The following is a 23938-nucleotide window of genomic DNA, read 5'->3' on the forward strand; positions in this document are numbered from 1 at the left end:
AATGCTTACCTTGAGCTGAAGAGCGCAGGGAGAATGCCCAAGCCCAGAGTTCAAGCCCCACAACTCACCAAAAAAAAATATATATATATATTTATATATCAGTATGTATATATGCATATATACATGTATATATATATATATATATGTATATTAAAGACAATGTATCCAATGTTACTTCAGTCTCTGGGTGAGAAATATTATTATTAATAAATTGAATTGTAATGTGGTGAAACTATGCAACTCATCCAATAAAAATAAACTATGAAGCCAGATTATCTTTTATTAATTCCTTGTTCTCTTTTTAGATTTGTGACCCTAAACAAGAATTTTTGCTCCTTCACTATTTTTTAGCTCTTCAGATGTATTTTAGAGTGATAATACATTCTATCTTAAAATTATTTTGTTAATTAATAGTTAATAAGAATTTACACATAAGAACCATGCAATAGGAATTGGTTATTTTGCTCTAAATGCTTCTTATTTCAATTCATATTTGTTCAATCATTGTTTAAATAGTCCAAATACAAGGTATTGTGTCTCCACATTTTTATTGTTTAAAAATGTAGCATGATTGAACAGAGCATGGTCATTTTCTCCCCTTTGTTAACATATAGAAGAAATGGAAGAAAAAAATATGTTTGTACTTTTTCAAATTTAAATTCAGAAAATATTCACTTCAGCATAGCTGGTATTCAATCCATACACATATGTAATATTAATTTGATTTCTTTTCATTTTGCCATTACTAATTTGAATAAGAATATTAAACTTAATATGTTGATTGTCAATTCTTTAAGTACACATAGCATGAAGAACACTTGTATTGTCTTAATAATCACCAAAAACTTACATTTTACAGGAATTCTTCTGCTGAGACACAGAGTGACAATTGCACCCTGTATAGGAACATGTACAGTTTGCTTTCAATTAGATTAGCCAAAAAATATTATAATATAGGAGATCCTGACAAAATAGAAATTCTATTTCTTAAGGTTCTTTTTGTTTAAGACCACCTCACATAATATAGATCTAATATTATTTAAAGTACTTACCATTACAAACAAACATGAAATTGATTTGTTTATACTTATCAGGAGACCAGTTGGTTATATCTGCCTTTGTGCCTCTTTCTTTTTAGCATATTTCATTCTTCTATGCCAGAATGTTGTCCATCATGGTCACTAGGTATGAACCACATTTTGTCTTCAGGGAAGTTTCATTTCACTAATGAGTGAGAAAAAGCCAGGGAGTAGTGACTCACATTTGTAAACGTAAATAATCAGGGGGCTGAGATCCTAAGGATGGCAAAACTATCGCAGACAAAAATGTTTGCAAGACACCATCTCCAAAATAACCAGCAAAAAGCCAAATTGGAGACATGACTCAAATGATAGAGCACCAGCAAACTTGAGTAGAAGTCACTAAATTAAACCTCTACTATTGGGGGAAAAGAAAGTTACACCGAATAATGTTATATTGCTAGTAGCTCCATTCTCAATGAATTCACTGGAAGTTTGTTTTATGACCCTTCTATAAATGGCTTAAAGAAGAAGAAGAAAAAAACAGTTACTGATCAGCTAGTTTAAATACATAGTAAAGTATGTTGCCCAGTGATCTAGTAGAGCAAAGAATAATGTGGTTGTTTGTTCTATTCTCTTAAAATTCGGTTTCCCTCTAATTTGACACATTCCACTAACAGAAACAAAAAGTGCATTAAGTGGATTGCCTAGCAGACATTGGCTGAGTGCTAATAAAGAATTAGACGGAAAGAACTCTTTATGGTTTTTGTTGTTGTTCATGCTAATTCAGTTTTAAATCCAATTTCTTAGCTTTGGATGTCGACTCATATGATACAGGCTTAAATGCTTTCTTTGAATATTTGTTTTTTTAAATGTGGCTTACCTGGTCCATAACTACCTTTTAAGGAATATTCATTCCTTGAAAAATAAAAAAATAGTAGCTTAGCACTTGTCCTGTGGTGTCAGAAGCCTGGCAGTGCTGACATGCAATGCATGGTTAACTCCCCATACCATGGTTTCTTCTTAGTAATACTGAAATTATAATGCCGGTACTTTGAGTAGTAATGTATTATATGGACAATACTTATAAGGCACATAAACCTTATATTATCTAGTATATATTAAGCACTCACTAAATATGAATTCATTATTATCCTTCCTTTTTCTTTCTCTTTTTTGTCTCTCTCTTTCTCTTCCTTCCTTCCTTCCTTTCCTTTCTTCTTTTCCTCCTTCCTTCTTTTCTTCTTTCCTTCCTTCCTTTCCTCTTTCTTTGCTTCCTTCCTTTTCTCCTTCCTTCCTTCTTTCCTTCCTTCCCTTTTTCCCTCCTTCCTTCTTTCCTTGCTTCCTTCCTTTCTTCCCTCCCTCCTTCCTCCCCTGTTCCCCCTCCTTCCTTCTTTTCTTGCTTCCTTCCTTTCTTCTTGGCAGAATTGTGGTTGAAATCAGGGCAGTATGTTTACTAGACAGGTACTCATAAATTAAGCCACATCTCTAGTACTTTTTGCTTAGTTATTTTTGTAAGGTCTTGTATACTTGCTGGAGACAGACTGGACTACAGTCTTCCTTGTTACATATACTATTCAGATTATTTTGTTGTTGTTGTTGTTGTTGAGATGGGGGTCTTGAAAACTTTTTGGCTAGGCTGTCCTTAAACAGTAATTCTCTCAATCTTTGTCTCTAAAATAGATGGCAATACAGGAATGAGCCATTAGGCCCAGCCATCACCCTCTCATTTTGCCAAGTAAAATTGCATAGACTTATGAGTGCATATTCTGCACTTCAAATATCAGTTCACTGATTTTCATAACCACTTTTCCTTCATCTATATTGTGGTGAACACAGTTTCAATAGACCTGTTGTGAAGATGAACTAAGATAATACAGATAAAGCATTAACAAATAGACTAGCATAAGTGATTGAGTCACATACCCTCAAGGAGAAATCCTCAGAAATATAATGCTTTGACTTCTTGGCAACAGACTCTAGAATATTTTCTACTGTTACCAGTTATATAAGTAATAGATCTTAATATAAAGAGATAAGAAGTCGCCTGTAGCAGGATTTCATGTACCTCCTTAACAAAAACAAAAGACTTCTTACCATGGTAAGATTTCCCCTTTTTCCCTTGATCATATCATTGATAAAATCATATCCAGCTCATTCTCCTCTCATGACTGACACTCTATCATTTGAGCCATACCTCCACTTCCTGAAACTTATTCTTGCAACCATTGTCCATAATTTTGAAAGCATGTTAGTGCAACAGTTAATGAACATCTGGTTAGAGGAAGGCATATTGATTGTAAACAGTGCAGAAATTTCTGCCTCCAATGACATCTGACTGCTTCCAGAAGGACAGACAGTAACAAATAACAAATACTTGGAACTGTAAAGGAGACTGTACAAAGTGAAATTCATTTGGATATAGCTTGGTACTACAGCCATGAAATTATATCCAGGAATCGTAGTTAAGAGTTTTAACAGTTGTGAAAATAAGAAGACAGCCAGATGCTTCTGGTGGCTCATACCTGTACCCCTAACTATTCAGGAGGCTGAGATCTAAAGGTCATGGTTCAAAGGCAGCCTAAGCAGGAAGATCAATGAGTCTCTTATCTCCAATTAACCATCAAAGATACAGATGTACATAGATCTGTGGATCAAATGATAGCATGCTAACCTTGATCACCAAAGTTCAGGGACAGTGCCTAGACACTGAGTTCAATCCCCAAGACTGGCACCCCAAAAAAAGAAAAGAAAAAGATAGATTATGTATCAGTACCTGGGTGTACCCCACAATACTCTAATTGATTCTTATCTGGATGTCTACAGAAAATCTTTACCAATCCCTACTCTATATTATTGTTGAAAAGCATGTCTTCAATATGAACTTTGATAATTAAAAAGAATTCCTAAAGACTGAGTGTGGTTTCACAGGGAGGTAAGAGATGAATTGCCCAGGACAGTGAGCAAAGATAAGAAGTGAAATTCATGTAGACTACCTAAAATAAAAATGAGTACCATTGTGAAGAGGATGGGTCACCTATGGAATTAATGCAAAATAAAGTTAGAAAATTATCTGAGAAACATTTTGGAAGCTGGGAGCCAGTGGCTCACACCTGTAATCCTAGCTACACAGGAAGTTGTGGTCTGAGGATCATGGTTCAAAGCCAGCACAGGAAGGAAAGTCCATGAGACTCTTATCTCCAATTACCTATCAGGAAACCAGAAATGGCCTGTGGCTCAAAGTGTAGAGTGCTAGCCTTGATCAAAAAAATCTCAGGGACAGTGTCCAGGCACCATGACAAACAACAACAAAATAAAAACACAGATTTTGGAAAAATTACATCAGTGAATGTATAGACTTGGAATTTATTACATAAATTAGCTTTCCAACTTTTTATTGTAAAGATACTGTACAGAAGGGTCACAGTTACATGAGTAAGATAATGAGTACATTTCCTATCCAGCATTGTTACCCCTCCTTTGTTTTTCCCTTACCATCCCTTCCCTCCCCACCCCACCCCCAAGTTGTAAAGTTCTTTTTCAACAATGTCTTGTATGTCTTATTGTTACAATGGGTCAGCCTGTATCCTTGTTTCAGCATTTTGTTATTTCCCTTCCCCTGCCCAAATTAGAAAAATGTATATACAAGATGCAGGGCATTGGAATCAAATACAGTGACAACAGGGGTTATATCATGGGGGAAGCTTTCGAATTTTATTACACACTAAAAATAATGAGTGAGGAAGAGCCTTAAACTTGCCTGCATGTTGAGGGATTTTCTACACAGAAACTTCTGAAGTTTACTTTGCTTATTTTTTTTTTTGATCTAAAAATCGTATTTGTATTATTAATCTGGTTTTCATTAAACATTGATAAATAAATACAAGTTATTTTCTATTCTTTGGCAAATGAATCTAATCCCAGCTTGGCTGGGCCATTTGGATAAATTCCTTGAAAAACCAGACTGTTGTTAGTGCCTCTGTGCTCAAGGTTATTCCTTAGAATGTTGGGTTTTGTTGTTGCATTTGTTCTTTACTGAGTGGCTGGTGTTATTATTTTTTTTGTTTAATTGTTTTCCAGCCTCATTCTATTAGATAACAATGATAGAAACTTTCAGTGACAAGATAAATTCACGAGATGTTGAAAGCCCTGGTAAAGACAGAAAGATACTTATTGCAGTTTCCATATCAGAAGTAAAAAGCAATTTCATGACAGCTTCAATTTAAGATTGCCATTTCTGTCCACACAAATACCTCAGATTTGGTCCTTATCATTAAAAAAAATTCCTACATGAATAAAACTGATTATGTTACTTTATTATAATTTTTATACTATTGAGGATTAATAAGGAAACAGTGGATTGAGGGTAATACCTAAATTTATTGGCATTAGTTTTCTCATTTGTTAAATATCAACTAAAACTAAATGCTATCTAATGTAATTAGAACCCCCAAACTCTAGAAATGAATATTCATTTGAAAGTACTTATTAAGTTTTTGGTATTAAATCTAGGCTTATTTTGATATCACAGTTGCATGAAGCAGAAAGAATAAAGCTTCATGGTAAGTGCTGGTCAGATACATGTCCTCCAAGCAAGGAATTGACATTTTCCATGGGAAATCTATTTTCAGTCAAACTTTTACACCTTGTCAAGCTTCTCTTCACAAATGTCCCTCTCTCTGCAGTTCATGTCTCTTCTCGTGCTTACAAATAGCTTGTTTGGAGTAAAATAAGCAAACTGAAATTCACCAGTTGTTAGTCTGTAAGTTTCCCTGAGGCAGAGATCATTTCATCTAAAATATGTTCCTACCACGAGATTCACAAGTGTCTGAGAGGTGTGATTCACATCATGTCTACTCCCATGCTGCATGTTTAGCAATTGTTATAGGAGTCTTATCTACCACTTACTATCATGTAAAAAAAATTTTCATATGAATTGCATGATTTATTTCTTCACACATTTTTGTCATGTGATAATCATCATTTCCATCAAATAAATGTTAATAAAAGCTTAGAAAGTTGAAGGCCTAGACCAAGGTCAACACTTATGGATAGCACTGATCCATATTACATCAGACTGTTAACATTGTTAGGTATTATTATTTCTTCTGTTCGTAACTCTCAGTCCCTTTCATGTAATGAGACTCAAAAGAGGAATTAATTATATCTTATATATCTTTAACCATACAATAACATACTCTTAGGTGACTCTGTTTTTATGTATTTTGTTTAGCAATTTAAAAAATGCCATGTAGTGCGGAGTGATTTTCATAACAGGGTGCATCCTTCATGAACCAAATGTACTATTGATTTTAAGTGTAATTTATAATAACTTTGCAAAATTATTGTTTATATCAGGGCTATTACTCTAAAAAGTGTGCTAAGAGCACCATTTTCTTTTAAAGGGCTAAATTAACAGTTTAAAAGCCTTTCAAGAGGGTGAAATGACAATACAAAATAAAAGGCTGATCTCGCTTCCCACAGCATCTATAGATATTGTGTTTAGGCACATAAATTAGAATGTGGACTAGGAAAGCATTTTATGAATTATTGACATTTTCAATCTGCACACTCCAAGATGAAATTCATTAGGAGGTGTTAATTTTGGAAGCATATTATATAAAGCCATTGTCATATAAGGTGCTTGAATGGCATTTTTATGCACTGATGCATGGGTATTATTTGAAAAACATAATTTAGAAGCTGAGCAGAAGAGATTACTGCTGTCTCTCATTAAATAAAGGATTAGCACTTTATTTACTGAAAGAGACAGATGTCTGTCAGAATTTCTGATATGCAATGCACCAAAAAATTTAATGAATCTCGCAGATCTCATTTATTTTACTGCAGAGCTTTTATATTTTCTTGGTAAATGTGAAATAGAAGAGAGAATTATCTATTTCAAAATAGCAAGAATTAGTAGAACATGAGGTGAGGTGTTGAACAGTGGTTTGTTTCCAATGATAAGAGAATTTTGTTTTATTTGGCCAAAAATGAGGAGTCATTTTCTATCTTTTGATAGATGCTGTATAATAGCAAAAAGTATATCATCCTATACTTTTCCTTGAAAACATCATAGTTCCAATATAGATTGCTTAGAAAAATAGCAATTAAAAATTTATTTAAAGGTGATTTACAGAGGGGTTAGTTACAGATAATGAATACATGTCCTTTTGAATAGTGTCAGGTACTCCCTCATTGTCTCTCAGTTTTTGCCCTCCTGATTTCCTTCACCCCAATTTGTATAGTTCACTTCCAACATAGTGTCTAGTGAATATCCTTGCTGAATTGGTTCAACTTTTGTTCCACCTTTTCTGTGATTTCTCTTCCCTCTCCCAAATCAGACTTATATGTAATACAAAGAGTGACCAAAGGGAATATACCAAAGACAAAAGGAAAGAAAAAGAAGAACCACAAACCTGCAATTAAAAAAAAATAAAAACTCTTGTTTCCATTTCTTGGAGTTCATTTCGATCAGGAACATTTTATAGGGTCATATGCACATACTTTCTGAGTTCTTGTAATCCTCTTCTAAGAATATCCTACTTCGGTCTCACTGTGTGGATGTTTAACTATTCATGTCCAACAGTAATTATTTGCTTTTTACTATCCACTGGGTTTGTTTGTAGATTTATAGGCACAATATAATTACTATAAATGAGGGAAACCATGCAGCCTGTTTCCTTATGTCTGGCTTATTTCAGTTAGTATAATTTTTTCCAGTCTTTTCATCTCTTTACAAATGGGGCAATGCCATTCTGATGGAAGCATAGGATTTCATTGTGTGTACATACCACATTTTCTTCATTCATCCATTGAGGGGCATCTGAGTTGATTTTATATCTTAGCTATGGTAAACAGTGCTGCAATGAACATAGTCATGTTGATTGCTTAAGTGTAGCCTGGTTTGTAGTTCTTTGTATAGATGCCCAGGAGTAGGATTGATGGGTCATAGAAATACTCTATATTCAATTTTTTGAGGAACCTCCATACTGCTTTCCAGAGTGATTTAACAAGTTTACATTCCCACCAACAGTGTAGTATCTTCCTTTTTGGCCACATCCCTGCCAGCATGTTATAATTAATTTCTTGATAATGGCATTCTAACTGGGATGAGGTGGAATCTCAATGTTGTCTTGATTTGCATTTCTTTTATGGCCACATATATTGAACATTTCTTTATGTGTCTATTAGCCATTCTTATTTCTTCTTCAGAGAAGTCTCTCTAAGTCTTTAGCTCATTTATTAATTGGATTGTTGCTTCTTTGAGGATTTGTTGCTGGAAGATGTAATTTTTTGAGTTCTAAGTATATTTTATATATGAGGCCCTTGTCTGATGCATAGCTAATAAAGATCTTCTTCCATTCTGTGGGCTTTCTATTTATCTTGCTATCTGTGTCCTTTGCCATGCAGAAACTCTTCAGCTTGATGCAGTCCCACTTATCCAGCCCTTCTTTGATTTGTTGTGTTTCTGGATCTTTACTTACAGAGTTTTGACCTGTGCCAAGGAACCCTAGTATTTCCCCTATTTCTTCCTGTAATATTTTCAGACTATCTGGTCTTACAGTGAGGTCTTTGATCCATTTGGAAATGATTCTGGTGCAAGGTGATATCTACAAATTTAACTTATCTATAGCCAATTCTGCCAGCACCATTTGTTGAAGAGGCTGTCCTCCCTCATTCCTGTGTTTTTGGCTCCCTTTTCAAATATGAGGTGGCCTTAGATCTATGGGTTCATTTCTGGATATTCCATTCCTTTGATTCTCAGGCCTGTTCTGGTGTCAATACCAAGCTGTTTTTATTACTACGGATTTTGTAATAGAGTTTGAAGCTTGGAATTGATATTCTTCCAGCACTGTTCTTCCTTCTAAGCATTGTTTTTGCTAAAGAATAGCAATTCTAATCACTGTCTTTTATAAGTTTAGCCCTGCAGATTTATAAGATCATTTTACATCTCACAGAAGATCAATGAGCAAGCTAAAGGCCTTAATTTGAAACCCTGTACTAGCATTTATTAACAATGGAGCCACATGTTTTTGTTCATCAGTTTCCCCATTTGAAAAGTGAGGATAATGAGAATGTTTCTTGGAAGATTACTGTGAAGTTTAAATGTTATTAGTAGTGTGTGCTTCATTTGAGAAACAGTTCTTACCCTAGTGAGATTCCACTTCTTCGTGGCACAGTAACAGAGGGAATGGAGAACAAGAGAAAGAAAAAAAAAAAAACAAGAAACAAAACAAACAGACACAAAAAACCTAAGTTTCCTTGAGTTTCCATGTCACTAAAAACATTGTCTAACATAAGACAATTTACAGATTTATGCCACTTTCCTCTGTTGATCTGGGTGAGGTGTTTATAACTATTTGGGTTTGTGTTAACTCTTCCCTCATGGGAATGGTAACTACCACACTGATCTTTTAAAGATTTAAATTAGGCAATTAATATGATTTTTAAAAATTATAATAGGCTATTTGGTTAGATAGACATAGATAGACATATCTGGTTATATAGACATAGATGTTAGTCCAACAAATTATATTCCAGACTAATTATTTCTATATAATTTCATTTACCTTTGTGCCACCTCCCTAACTGCTGAGTTTCTGGGGTCAGATTACACAAATGTATTTTAATATTTTAATCCAAATATTACCAACACAATAAGTTTATTTAAGACACCACTACATATCAATTAAAAACATGCCTGCATCTAAATTACTTGCTATTTTGGCAACCATCTTATATTCCCATACGTGTCTTTTAATTCACCTATGGCAGAAATATGGAAGCATTATTGGATTATGACATTGAACTCATTTGGAAAATCTACACAGTAGATAGAAAAATGTGGTCTATGACAGAATTTAAAAGAAAAGAAATTTCAAACAACATTAGAAGTCTATATAATTTTATACATTTCAGTTGTGGCACTAGCAATTTTTGGCATGCATCATACTCTTTGTAAATTTACAGTGCAATTCAGGAAGATTTGACAACATATGATATGTGATTTGATCCATACCTTTTCTAATTAATGAATGCAATTCAAGCCGGGTGCCAGTGGCTCACACCTTTAATCCTAGCCGAGATCTGAGGATCATGGTTCAAAACCAGCCTGGGCAAAAAACTCCGTGAGACTCTTATCTCCAATAAACCACTAGAAAACTGGAAGTGGCACTATGGCTCAAGCAGTAGAGTGCTCACCTTGAGCTGAGGAGCTGAGGGACAGCGCCCAAGCTCAGAGTTCAAGCTCCACGACCACCACTACCAACAACAACAAAATGCAATTCAAAAGTATTTCATATGGTACAAAAATGGTTGGAACAGATAACATGTTGTTTTTCTAAACAACAACAAGTTGTATGTTATGTCTACTTTATGAACTGTAGAAGATTGAAAGGAAAATTTGCTGGTTTCTTTTTGCCAGTTTCTTTCTTGATACAGAACAAAATTACCCTTTGTTTGAAATTGTCATTTACTCTAACCACGGGATATAGCTTATGACATTAAGTTTGACAAAGGACGACAATAAAATCACATTAAGGGAATATATAAACATATTTATGGAGGCTGAGTGGACAATAAAAATACTTTGAAGATTAAAAGTGAAGAGGGAAAAGGAGAAAAAACTAGTTGCAAAGAGGTTTGGAAATGAGCAATGACAGCTATAATGTCAGAATTCAGGATATTGGACCAGCTAAAAGACAGGAGATCTGAGAAAGACCTTGGCATAGCTGTCATTGTACAACTCATTTATTTATGATCTCACTATTCAAAGGAGAGATGGCAACATTTCAACCCTGTGTTTCGAAATCTTTGCAGTCGGTTTTATAGCAACAACTTTTTCTTGTCAGTGAAACTTACAAGATCATGCATATTTTTCTTTTGTTTTTCTCCAGTTTTATATTTAATGAGTTAGAGACACTAATTTCTCATAAAATTTCCTTTCCTTTCCATTCATTAAGTAGTGAAAGACATCTGGTAGAAAAGAAATTGAATATCTTATTCATCCAAATTCAGTTCTACCAGTTTTTTAATCTTTGTTATAATGTGCTTAAACTATGTGGGTTTTCCTTCTCCTCCGCTTCCTCTTCCTCCTCATTCTTCTTTTTAATGGTCCTCAGGTTTGAACTCAAGGCATTGTGCTTGCTAGGCAGGCTTTCTACTACTTGAGCTGTATACATTGAGTCCAACTGATGGTTCTATCCTTTTAATTTTCTATTTCAAAGATGGGAAGCTTTTAGCGTTAGAATTAGAAAAGAGGCAATGACTAGCCAAGTCTAAATGTTTCAACAACAAATTATTTTATCTTGCCAGTTTTGCTATGGGAATATGATTTGTGTGTGCTTATTTCAACTTAAATTATAGGTCTGTTTTACTTCAGTCTTGAAAATAGCAAATAAATGATAAATGAGCTACAGCCAGTCATGACATGGGCAAGACTATCATAATTTTCTCCAAAGCAGACCCGCCTAATAAATCTTAATTTTGAATAACTAGCTAGCAACAGAGGCAAGATTTGCTTGCACTACTGTTTGTGCCAATTTCCTGGAAATCAGACCAAGACTAGAAATTAAAAGTAAAATTTTGCCAAATGACAGTTGAGATAATAGAGATGAATGATTTTGAAAAATTAAAATTCCATAAAGTATAAGATAATATTTACAGACTATAATAGATTCATAGTCCCCTCTTTTTCTTAGACATCCTATCTTCTACATCGTGTAGGTTTTGAAAAATCAACACTTAAAAAGTTGTTAAAATATTTGCCATGAAGAATTGCGTGTGAGGAGATGGTTAATGTTCACAGTGTAGACATTACATGTTTTAGAAACACTTCCATATGTAATTCTCCAAAGGACAAATAGAACTAATTCCAGGAAACAAATTCGTTGTAAAGTCTTTATGGGATAGTAATTGAAAAAAGGTCAACTTAATTATGCTTTTGTATTCTTACCTTCAACCTTCATTGTAATAATGGCACATCCAAACTTTTGAGAATACTACTTAATATCTCAGGTTATGGCCATCCTTATTTTGCTTCTCAGTCTGAATACAGGTTTGTATTCTTCCCAAGATATGAAATACGCCACCAGATACAGCCTTTGCAGAATAAAACAGCATATGTTTCTACTAAAATAATCGGCTATTGGACCATTCTTCATCAGGAATGGACCATCTCCGGATCGTGTTATCAAATTAACTTGCTTGCTTGACTCTGGGATGCTTCATTCCTTAGGCTCCTCACACAGCTCTGGGCTTACCAGGTTTGAATCTGGAAACCTACACTGGATTTCTTTCTTTCTTTCTTTATCTATTATTTATTTATTTATTTTTGTTGTGAATGCCTATATTGTAGGTCTGTTAGAACATTATTCCAAGCCTAGGACCTAGAACCATCACAGCGGAAGCTATAGATCTATTTACCTTACAGTGTTTGCATGGGTTTCGTTACCCGGTATCCTCTCTTTTTCTTCCAGATAAAGCTTTGACTGATCTGTTGTGAATTATACCAGTCCAGTATATTCTGAAGTCAATAAAGGGTAATGGGACATGATAGCAAATTAGGACCATATTGTAGAATCTTAAAATGAGGTCTAAAGCCAGGAGCTCATGGCACTCACCTGAAATCCTAGCTAGGCAGGATATTAGAGGATCCTGGTTTGAAGCCAGATGGACAGAAAAGTCTGCATGACTCCAGCAAAATGACAGACTAGAGGCATGGTTTGAGTGAGAGAGCAAGGCCCTGGATTCATGCTTCAGTACCAGCACACACACACACACACATGAAATGCTATTAAAAATGAAGATTCATGAATTAGTGAAATCGAAGTTACTAAGCATATTTGGGGGAGTCATCTTTTTTATTTCTAACGTGTGATTCTGAAGTTTAAAGAATTTCAATAGATAGAAATAAATACAGTTTTGATAAGAATTGACTACATATGCATTTAGGTCAAAGTACAAAAATTTCACCCAAATATAGTTATTAAAAATGGTACTTCTCTCTTGTTCTGAAAACTCTCCTGGAGTTTTAAATTTACTTTCTGTACATTGTATATCATCCAGTCTTTTCTACTGAAATTGCCTTAGTTTCACATTATCTGTAAACTGGTTTTTCAAATATAAATCTTGCAGTTTTAGCTATGATACCATGCTTCCCTGACCTCTTTGCTTTGGTTTATCCATTTCCTCTCATTAGGATGTAGGCAAATAAGTGTGTCTGAAACAAGTTTATACACCAAAGGTGACAATGAATTTCATATACATGTTATATTTTGTCAGAATTATTTTTGATGATATTTGACAAATACCTTAAAAGTAATAATGGGATTTGAGTATACTTAGTATGATATACTTAAGCAGCATGTTTAGGAATCTCTTACTTTCTCAAGTGTGTGTTGACACAGTTAAAAATGTAAAAGAGGCCAAAGTCAAGGTTCATTATTTATGTCAAGCCTCTAATTAAATATCTTTTCCAAAAAGTCAGTGGTTTTTTCATCATGATATTGCATATTGATGAGCAGAAATAAAGTTACTTTAATAAGGGCTTTTAGCACATTTATTTGAAATTTGGTCCTTCCCTACTGATGGCTAACTTATAATATACATACCTCCTAAGACTGACAAGAAACACAAAAGCTAAGTACTGGGAAATGAGTTGTGAAGTTTTTGTTTGTTTGTTTGCTTTGCTGTTGGTGATTTTTTTTAAGAAGAAATCTGTCCTTTGAGCTGCATAAAAACCAAAATTATTGAGTTGAATAATGGTTTAAACTATAATATGTATAAGTAAAACTAACCCAATTATTTGAAAATTTTCTGTGTATTTATTTGCTGATCTCATCATTGAAATGCAGCTACTGGTGTTTGACTATTACATTTCCTGTAATTTAAAACAGTGTGTTTATCTTACTTTTATTAGATCTGACTATTTTTGCCAAAATTTGACTGTGCTTGAAAGCTTATAATTATTGTGAAAAATTTATCTTATTTAAATATTTTAAAAAAGAAACCATAATGTTCAATGAAACAAGTATGAGTGAAGTAAATTATTTTCAGTTTGGAAGAGGTGAATAAAAAGTGCTTGGCCAATATCGTACCATTAATCTATTCTCTTTTCTCCTTTCTCTCTTTACTTCTCTCTCTCCAATAGAAGTGGAACAAAAAGGTAATTAAATACCTTTCATAAATTATATACTATTTATAGGCTAAGTTATTTAACAGTTTTAACATTTAGTTAAAATAATTTTGTTATTAATTCTTATCTATTTTATGGAAATTTATTGACTACTTCTGCTGCTCAACTTCATTTTAATATGTTTTACTGACTAGTGCTGGGTTAATCCTTTTATCCTAACACATATGAATATTGTAGAATCATTAACAATATATTTTTCAATTCTTTATTTTTAAATAAGTAATTCAAAATCCAGTAAGTGTGAAATATGATTGCTAGACTTGTTTCCATTTTTTAATTTTTTAATTTTTATTTTGCCGGTCATGAGGCCTAAACTCTGGGCCTGGGCGCTGTCCCTCAGCTCTTCAGCTGAAGGATAGCGCTCTACCACTTAAGCCACAGCACCACTTCCCGCTTTTTCTGCTTATGTGGTGCTGAGGAATCCACCCAGGACCTCATGCATGCTAGGCAAGCACTCTACCACTGAGCCACCTTCCCAGCCCCTGTTTCCATTTCTTTACCAGATTATTTTCCTGGCTCTACCATGATCTCTTCTGGTCCCTGTTTTCACTACTAGGGAAAAAGGAAATAGTTTACTGGAAAAAAAAATCCTAATTTCCTTTAGTAGATATAGAAATTCTTATAATTATCATTTATTATGATTATAAATTAACAGTGGCACTCTGTCCTTACTATGAATGATTTTGGAAGCTAGCTTTTTTCTCCAAAAAAAACTTTCCATTTCTTCAAAATTAAATCATTGTATATTTTATTAATGTGTTTCTTTTTTCAATAATTTCTAATACATAGCCTCATTTCCTTTTAGTGTGTTTTCCTATGGATTTGTTATTGTATTGGTTACTAAATACCAAAATAATAACCACTAATACCAAAATAATAACCCTTTGTTCACTAAAAAACAAACAAACAACAACAACATAAAAAACAGGTTGATATCCAAATTTCTTTGAATTCCTCATTTTTCTTCCCAGGCTACTTCTAATCACTGTGAACCTAACAGTGAACTGCATGGTTAACTTTCAGTGTGTTTGCTTTGCAAGTATATGAGAGCAGTGTTTCCCATGGCAGGTTCTGCAGAACACTGTAATCCAAAGCAGCTCTATTCAAAAGCTCCCGGGATCAAATTCATTTGTAAAATTTGCTCGCTCTCCATACTTCTGCCTTGGAGATCTACCAATCTACTATTAGGATCTCTATTGCAATTATATTTAATATGGTACCACTTAAGCAAATATGACTAAGGATCCCTTTCATCCTTCTGTGCAAAATGTAGTACACTACTTGAAACAGGTGCTTCAAGGACCACCCTTTGGGAAACATTGCTTGATAGCCCCTTCATTACGGATAAATCTGCCAGGATTTCTGACTACCACTCTCAATATGCTACTGAACCATACTAAAAGGCAATCTAATATGGCCCGTTTTCATTCTGAAGTATGAGCAGCAAAATATAGCAAGTAATCTTGTTTTTTTTTTAAATGTTTTTCTCATGTAACAGTAAAAGGTACATGTTTTTAAGTTCCAATACTACTGTATTTAACAGGACATTTTTAACTGATTAAAATCTAGATCTTGGGTTCTTTTCTGTAACCTTTTGCTTTTTCTTCTTTTCTTCTTCCTTCTTTCCTTTCTGTCTCTTCCTTTCTCTTTTTTTCCTTCCAGTCTCCATCCATCACTCATTTTTAATTGTGTGGGTTGCATGCTCTGTGTGTGTTGTAGGAGCTTCAAGAATCTTTTTTTGCTAGAAGATTCAGTGGCTTGTATTATGGAACTTTGCCCTCCTTTATTTAAAATAAAATAATGTGTAATTATCATCTGGGTTTCTTAATAATAACTACTGCACAGCTAATTTCATCAGAGTGGAAGTATTTTCAATTCCAAATAAGACATGTTCTTCAGTGAACTAATAAAAACACTATGATTTTTTTTTTAGTTTTATATGTCTATACAAGGAAGACATACATTACCACAGCCGTGCATATAAAAAAATCACAACATTTGTTTACAGAGGTGACATGGCTATTCATAAAATCGCTAAATTTTTTTTTCAGCAAATAAAGTGATTTGGAAAGAATTCCAAAATTAATGAGGAAGTATACTTTAGTTGAATCAAAACTCCAGCCAAATCCGTGGTGGTGGGCATCTCTTGTTAGATTTGTGTTGGCTGATGTGAATAAGAACATGAGAGACAATATTAAATGCATATATTTACTATTTAAACTTTTTTTCTGCTTTCAACAGTTTTTCTTTGTCCTGGACTACTAAAAGGCGTGTACCAGAGCGAACATCTATTTGAATCTGATCACCAATCTGGGGCTTGGTGTAAAGACCCTCTGCAGGCTTCTGATAAGATTTACTATATGCCCTGGACCCCATACAGAACTGACACCCTAACTGAGTATTCATCCAAAGATGACTTCATTGCTGGAAGACCCACCACTACCTACAAGCTTCCTCATCGGGTGGATGGCACTGGCTTTGTAGTATATGATGGAGCTCTATTCTTCAATAAAGAACGCACCAGGAACATAGTCAAGTTTGATTTGCGGACTAGGATAAAGAGTGGAGAAGCTATCATCGCTAACGCCAACTACCATGACACCTCACCTTACCGATGGGGAGGGAAATCAGACATTGACTTGGCAGTGGATGAAAATGGCCTCTGGGTTATCTATGCAACAGAACAAAACAATGGCAAAATTGTCATTAGTCAACTGAACCCTTACACGCTACGGATTGAAGGGACGTGGGATACGGCATACGATAAAAGATCAGCTTCCAACGCGTTTATGATCTGTGGGATTCTGTATGTGGTCAAGTCTGTGTATGAGGATGATGACAATGAAGCCACTGGGAACAAGATTGACTACATTTACAACACGGACCAAAGCAAGGACAGTCTGGTTGATGTACCCTTTCCCAACTCATACCAGTATATAGCAGCTGTGGATTACAACCCCAGGGACAATTTACTATATGTATGGAATAACTACCACGTCGTGAAATATTCCTTGGATTTTGGACCTCTGGATAGCAGATCAGGTAGGTTTGAGTTCTGATGACATTGTATGGTGAGATAGTTTTCTCTTAATAATATTGATATTGTCTATTTTGCTGAAGCTTCCCTTATTATCTTCTGACCAGTGTAGCTAAAATTATGCACTGTCTTGCTGTCTGAGAAAGATTGGTGATAATAAAGTTTGGATTCTCGTAATGTATAACTGCAAGAGAGTGACTACATTGTCCATTGCACAACTTGTCTTCAAAGTAGTCCTTCTCCTTTGAAGGGTATTTGTCTTTGTACATTGAAATACTCAGCATTTGCTATGTGTCACCCTTTCAGATGAATTGTGAAATGCTGTCACAATTATTCTTCATTGGGAATATGTGAAAGGGTAAGCTTGAAATATCCAATGCTTCAGGAGACATACCGCTATGTATTCGCCTTACAGAGAGCAGCATGAATGACTACGTCATGGGGAATATTGCAAGTCAGAATGTACATATGCCTGAGAGAACCTATGTGGTACAGAGAAAAATGTTTATAATCCATAAGTACAGAAATTTACATTTAAAAAAAGAAATGACCGTGTAAACAGCAGTATTGAATACACTTGCATATCTTCATAATCTTTGACATAATCTTCATAAATTTGACATAATCCTCATAATCTTTCAGTTATTTACAATGGTTTCTTACCGAGAACCTATTTCTTATCAATATTGTTGAAGGACAATCAGACATCCTTTTAATAGTCTTCATCACTTTTATTTACAAAACTGAGCAGGATTATTAAATTTAAAAGTTAATTTTCTTTAACAAGACATACTGATATTCACCAAGACAAAGTATAGTAGAAAAGCTAGATAGGAGTTTGAATCATGGAAATAATGTAACAATCCAAAAAATCCTTTTTGGTCATTGAGAATTTAACTTATGACTTCTTGCTTAATGTATGTTTAACCAAGACTTACTAGCATGCTATTGTGATTCAGTCAATTATACATATATTTTCTTATTTATGCAAAACTTGAAGTTTGCTATGTGCTTTGGAGGGGATATGTTTTGTCTTTTGAAGGAACAGTACTAGATTTTGATCTTAAGGCTTGCACTAGGTAGCCATGCCCTCAGTCCTTTGTGGTCTAGCTGATTTTTCAGATGAAGGCTCACAATAGTTTTTCCCTCAAGTCCAGTTGGGAGCCACAGAATATTGTTTCAATTATTTTATGTTTATCTCACTATCATTTCTTTCTCCTGAGACAATAGTATGAATACATATATAGAGAGGGAGAATAATATATAAATGTATATATATATATATATACATACAAACATACATTTGTATATATATGTATATCAACTGATCTTTGTGAATGAATAGATTTTCACCTTTTAAAGAGAATGAAAAAGACATTTTCTTGAATTCTTCAGAAACATCTTTCCAATTCAAAATAATAGTAATGCTACTATTACTTCAAAATTATAGGAACACTATTATTATTTTGAATAGGACTATTGTGGAAAGGAAAGCCTAAGTACTCAACAGCAGCAAAATCAACTTCTGATTATCTCACACAATGGCATTATCTGGCTCACCACTGTCCAAGTCAGGTTGTTTATCCAGTGCACTTTATTGGAGAAGCTGAACAAGTAATCTGGCAAGACAGTTCACCCAAAGCTATGACATTTATAAATAGGAATTTATATTTTCTTTGGTGGTTTTTGGTGTTGAATTCTAATTTTATTCCCTTGTAGTCTGAGAGAATGCAAGGCATAATTGAAATATTTCTGAATTTGGACAAATTTGCTTTGTGACCTAAAATGAGGTCCATTTTGGAGAATGTTCCATGTACTGCCGAGAAGAACATGTATTCTGATGCTGCTGGGTGAAAACCGGTAGATGTCTGTTAAGTCAAGTTGATCTATGCAGTTGTTTAGGTCTGAGGTTTCTCTGTTGAGTTTTTGCTGGATTGATCCATCCAGCAGGGAGAGCGGTGTGTTAAAGTCCCTAACAATTAATGTCTTTGAATCTTTGTGAGATTTGAAAGAAAGTAGGATTTCTTGGATAAATTTGGGTGCTCTGTTATTTAGTGAATAGATATTTAGAATAGTAATATCCTCCTGAAGGAGAGATCCCTTAATGAGTATGTAATGACCTTCTTTATCTCTTCTCACTAATTTAAATTTGAAGTCTATTTTATCTGATATTAGGATTGCAACTCCTACCTGTTTATGGGGGCCATTTGCTTGGTAGATTATTCCAGCCTTTCACTTTCAGAATATGTTTGTTTTTATAGGCAAAGTGTGACTCTTGAAGGCAGCAGAAAGAAGGTTCTTGCTTTTTGATCCAATTAGACAATGTATGTCGCTTAATTGGAGAGTTAAATCCACTAATACTGAGAGTTAGGACTGAGAGGTTTTTGGTAGTTCCTGCCATGTTATCCACCTTCTTGGGGGCTATCACAATTGGGTTCTTCCTATGATTCTTGGATGCTCTGTTTGGGGCTGTTGCTTGGCCTTTATTGTACTTTTGCTGGTTTCCTATGTGTAGGAAATCATTAAGTATCTTTTGTAGGGCTGATGAACATATATTGTTTCTTTTTTTTTTTTTTTTTGCTGTGGAACGTTTTTATTTGACCTTCCCTTACAAAGGAGAGTTTTAGCCTGGTATAGTATTGTTGGTTACAGATATTTGTCTTTAGGGCATGGCATAAATAATTCCAGGCCCTTCTTGCTTTAATTGTCTCTGCTGAGAAATCTGAAGTTATTCTGATTAGTTTTCCTTTATAGGTGATTGATCTTTTCTCCCTGACACCTTTAATGATCCTTTCCTTGGTCTCAATTGATCCTGTGGTTTTACAATGTGATGGTGGGATATCCTGTTCAGGTCTGGTCTATTTGGGGTTCTAAAGACTTCTTGTATCTGAATGGGCCTATCTTTTTGCATGTTTGGGAAGTTCTCTGCTAGGATACTGTTAAATAAATTTCCTAGAACTTTCACTTCTGTCTTTAGGTCTTCCGCTACACTCATTAGCCTTAAATAAGGTGATCTGATGGTGTCTTCTAAATGTTGAATAGATCTATCATGTTTCTTGGATTTGTTTTGAATACTTGTCTGTTCTTCTTCTATAATGTCTAGTCTGTTTTCAATCCCAGAGATTCAGTTTTCAATCTTTCAAAACTTTCTACTTTGTTTATTATTTTCTTTCCTTCTAATTGGTCAGATTGGATAGCTTCAAATTCTTTTTTTTTTTTTTAAATTGTGAGAATACCATATAGAGGAGTTACAATTACATGGGCAAGATAACGAGTACATTTCTTATCAAGCATTGTTGCCTCCTCTTCGTTTCTCCTTCCATCCCTTCCCAACCTCTCCACCTCCCCCACCAAACTTGTAAAGTTCGTTGTTGGAGTTTTATTTTTGATCTTGCATGGACTTTACTTCCTTAATTTTGTTGTCAGTGTTCATTCTCAGATCCCTTAGTTGATTGGTTATAGTTTCATGGGACTCCTTTTCCTTCTGTTGGGTTTCATTCAACATTCCCTTTGTGGCCTCCATTGATTCCTTTAGCTTTCTGTTCACTGATTCCATGAATGCCTCCATTAGTCTTTGTTTATTCTCATACTGCTCAGGCAATTCTCCCATTAATCTCTCGAAATTTTTGTATTAATCTTTGGTTAGCCTCATCATGCTCACAGATTTCCCTATTATGCTCACACAGAGTCCTTTGCATGCTTCCAATCTTTTCATTCAGTATGTTTATGAGTAATGTTTGTAGAGCATTTTGGGAATTCTTCTCTGGATTATTTATTAACTGTTCTTTTTCCTGATTTTCATGAGCAGTAGTTGAGATACATGGACTTGCCATTTTTCTTGTGTTTTCTGGCTTGTTCTGCCCATTTGGGAATGAAAGCAAAACCAATTCCATGCTAGAACACTATGTTAAGGCAAGCATCAACCAGAGCCTTGTAGTTGCACAGATTATTTGATGAAGTCAAAATGAGTACATGTACTATCTAGTTCAACAGATACAATCTAGTTCAACAACAAACTACTAGGATCAATGGACCAAGAAAATCAACGAAAGTCAGCAGACCAGAAATTAATAGGTGTAGGGAGAATTGTGAGGAGAAAATAAGATTAGAGGAATGTGAGGAGGGAAAGAGAGAGAGAGAATATAACCAAGACCTAAATTCAGAGAGAGGGAAAGAATTGAAGGAAAGAGATAAAGAAAGAGGAAAACAAAAATAAAAATACACTAAAAATTATATATTAGTATAAAGTAATAATACTACAATTAAAAGAGTTAAGGCTGAGAATTTGTGAATTGAGTAATCAATCTGAATTAATTATGCACACAATGAAGGATAAGGTCTAATAACTGAAGACAGGTATATATCTGGGGATGAACAGAACAGCAATTAAGTAAAGCAAAAAAAGAAAAAGGACCAAAAGGGAAAAGAGTAAAAAGAACTAAAAAAAAACTAAAATAAAAATAGAAAACACTTTTTAATTTAAAATTTTAAAATTCTTTCTAATATTTTTTTTAAATTAGGTAGGAAAAAAAAAAGAGTTCTTCACTTTGTTTTTTCCCCTGTGTCTGTAATCAGTCTCTTGGTAAAGTCTGCGGTTTGCTTGTGGTGTTTGCTTGTGGTTTGCTTGATTGGTTTCTTAAATCAGTTTGTTTGAGCAGGAAGAATGAAGCTCTGCCTTACCAGGGACTTTATGACCCTCCTCCCAGGCTAGTTCAGTGGGAGAGAGATCTGCTTTGAATATTACAAAAGAGGGAGATGGCTGTTTCCTCTAGCTTGGAATTGCTGTGATGGGCCTAGGTTGTGGGTAGGATTGTGGCCTGTCAGCAATCAATACCTTTTCCCTGAGTGGTTAGCTCCTGATACACTCACACAGCTCAACCTAGAGCCATTCTCAGAATTTATATTTACTGACTTTCCAATTGTTTTTCTTTTACCCTCCTGAAGCTGGGTGCTGCCTGTGCTGCAGTGGCAAGGGACAGTTTCTGGCTCTGTTTGCCCAATGAAGAAAGTCACTCCTCCCTGGGAAGAGCTTTCTTTGCCTGGGAAGGGCATCGTTCCCAGGGGGCTGAGCTGAGCCTCACAGATCAGGTTCCTTTGACCTGTTGAATGTCTCCTGTTGTCTTCTTCCAAGGCCTAACTTAAATGCTAGCTGCTCTGGCCTGGTCTTTGTGAGTATAAAAGATCTAGTTCTCTGGTGGTGGAAGAGGAGTTACCTTCTCACTGCTGCTCTGTGAGAACGAGTGAAGATGTCTTGGAGGTACTCACAACTTTGAATTGGTTTCAGGGCTGTCCACAGTCTGAGACTGTTTGGTCAGCAGGATGAACATTTCTGCTCCTTATGAGCTCTTTGCTGGAGAGTAGAAAACTCACACACACTGCCTCTGGCGCCTTTGTCCTGGGCTCTCTCTGTTGGTATAGAAGCCCTGGCAGCAGCCACTGCCAGCACAGCAGACACTGGTGAGTGCTCGAATCTGTCTCCTTAACCAAACTGCCTGAATGTTTCCTTTCTGGCCAAATTGTGTGTACTATGATGGTACACTTGATGTGGCTCTCTCTCTTAATTTGATTTTATCAATTAGTTTTGAAGATAAACATGGTACCATAGTGCACATATTTACAGACTTCCCCAAAATGTGTGTGTATGTGTTTGTGTGTGTGTGTACATAGTCTTTCCAGATATATCTATATAATTGTGTATATAAGACTGTATCTCAGAAGTGGTACTGTGGCTCAAAGTTGTAGAGCACTAGCCTGAGTGTAAAAGTTAAGAGATAGCACTTAGGCCCTTAGTTCAATCCCCACAACCCACAAAAAAGAAGAGGACTATACCTCTAGCTGTATCTATATAACTAAATACAAAAAGGAATCACACAAAATTAATTATTTTTACTTGTCTGTGGGAGTTAAATTATGGGCCATCTTTCCCATATGTGTTAGTGCCTATGTTTGTCAAAAGGATGCCCTGAAATGATAAATCCTGAGAAGTAATAAGTTTTGGCTTCTAATTGAATTCTCCAGGCAAGAAGTTCAGCTTTCACTCTTTCTGAACAACCTCAATTAAGACATTGTGTGCATAGTAGAATTTCACCTGTATTAAAATGTAAAATATAGACACCAAGAAAAATATCAATTTTCATGCACAAATGCTTACATTAAAAAGCTAGTACTTTGTCAGGGACTTATTGCAGTTTAGAGGTGGGAATGAATAAGTATAGAGATAAATTTTATGCATGCTCTGTTTGGATATGGGAATTTTAATTAGCATTAATAGAGGCTGTTTTTCTTTTTTTTCCCATACAAACAGTTTCAGCTGAGTGTTTTAGCATAGTAAATTGCATTGACATTTTTCAAAGCAATTACTTGTAGTGAATTCTTATTACCATTTTGCATGGGTCTTCTTGAATATCTATGCACAGAAAAATCAACCTAAAACAGTAGGGTAAATGAATTATATAAGTAAGTCTGTAGATAAAATGTGTACTAACATCTGTAGATAGCAAGGTGAAACATGTTCTGATTATAATTGTTATTTTATTTTTAAAAACAACATGACTTTTAAAATGTTTTTTTCTGTAGCACATTAGTATATTTTATTTTTGCTGTATATAACTATTTGAAATTTCAAAAGCTCTAGTTTGGGAAGATAAATTGCACATCTGCTTCTCTAAGGCATGTAAAAATCCT

The 23938-nt window shown here is 34.7% G+C and overlaps 1 protein-coding gene across 1 annotated transcript in view; it reads left to right on the plus strand.

The window, feature by feature from the left end:
* Adgrl3 (adhesion G protein-coupled receptor L3) overlaps positions 1-23938 on the plus strand; it is a 703150-nt gene that overhangs the window by 420278 nt on the left and 258934 nt on the right. Inside the window, exons 7-8 of the mRNA XM_042678231.1 lie at positions 14173-14187; positions 16459-17259. Coding sequence (XP_042534165.1) covers positions 14173-14187; positions 16459-17259 — 816 coding nt within the window. The remainder of the gene's footprint in view (positions 1-14172; positions 14188-16458; positions 17260-23938) is intronic.

This window comes from Dipodomys spectabilis, unplaced genomic scaffold (genome assembly GCF_019054845.1).
Source record: "Dipodomys spectabilis isolate Male_0828 unplaced genomic scaffold, ASM1905484v1 ptg000043l, whole genome shotgun sequence".
NCBI lineage: Eukaryota > Metazoa > Chordata > Mammalia > Rodentia > Heteromyidae > Dipodomys > Dipodomys spectabilis.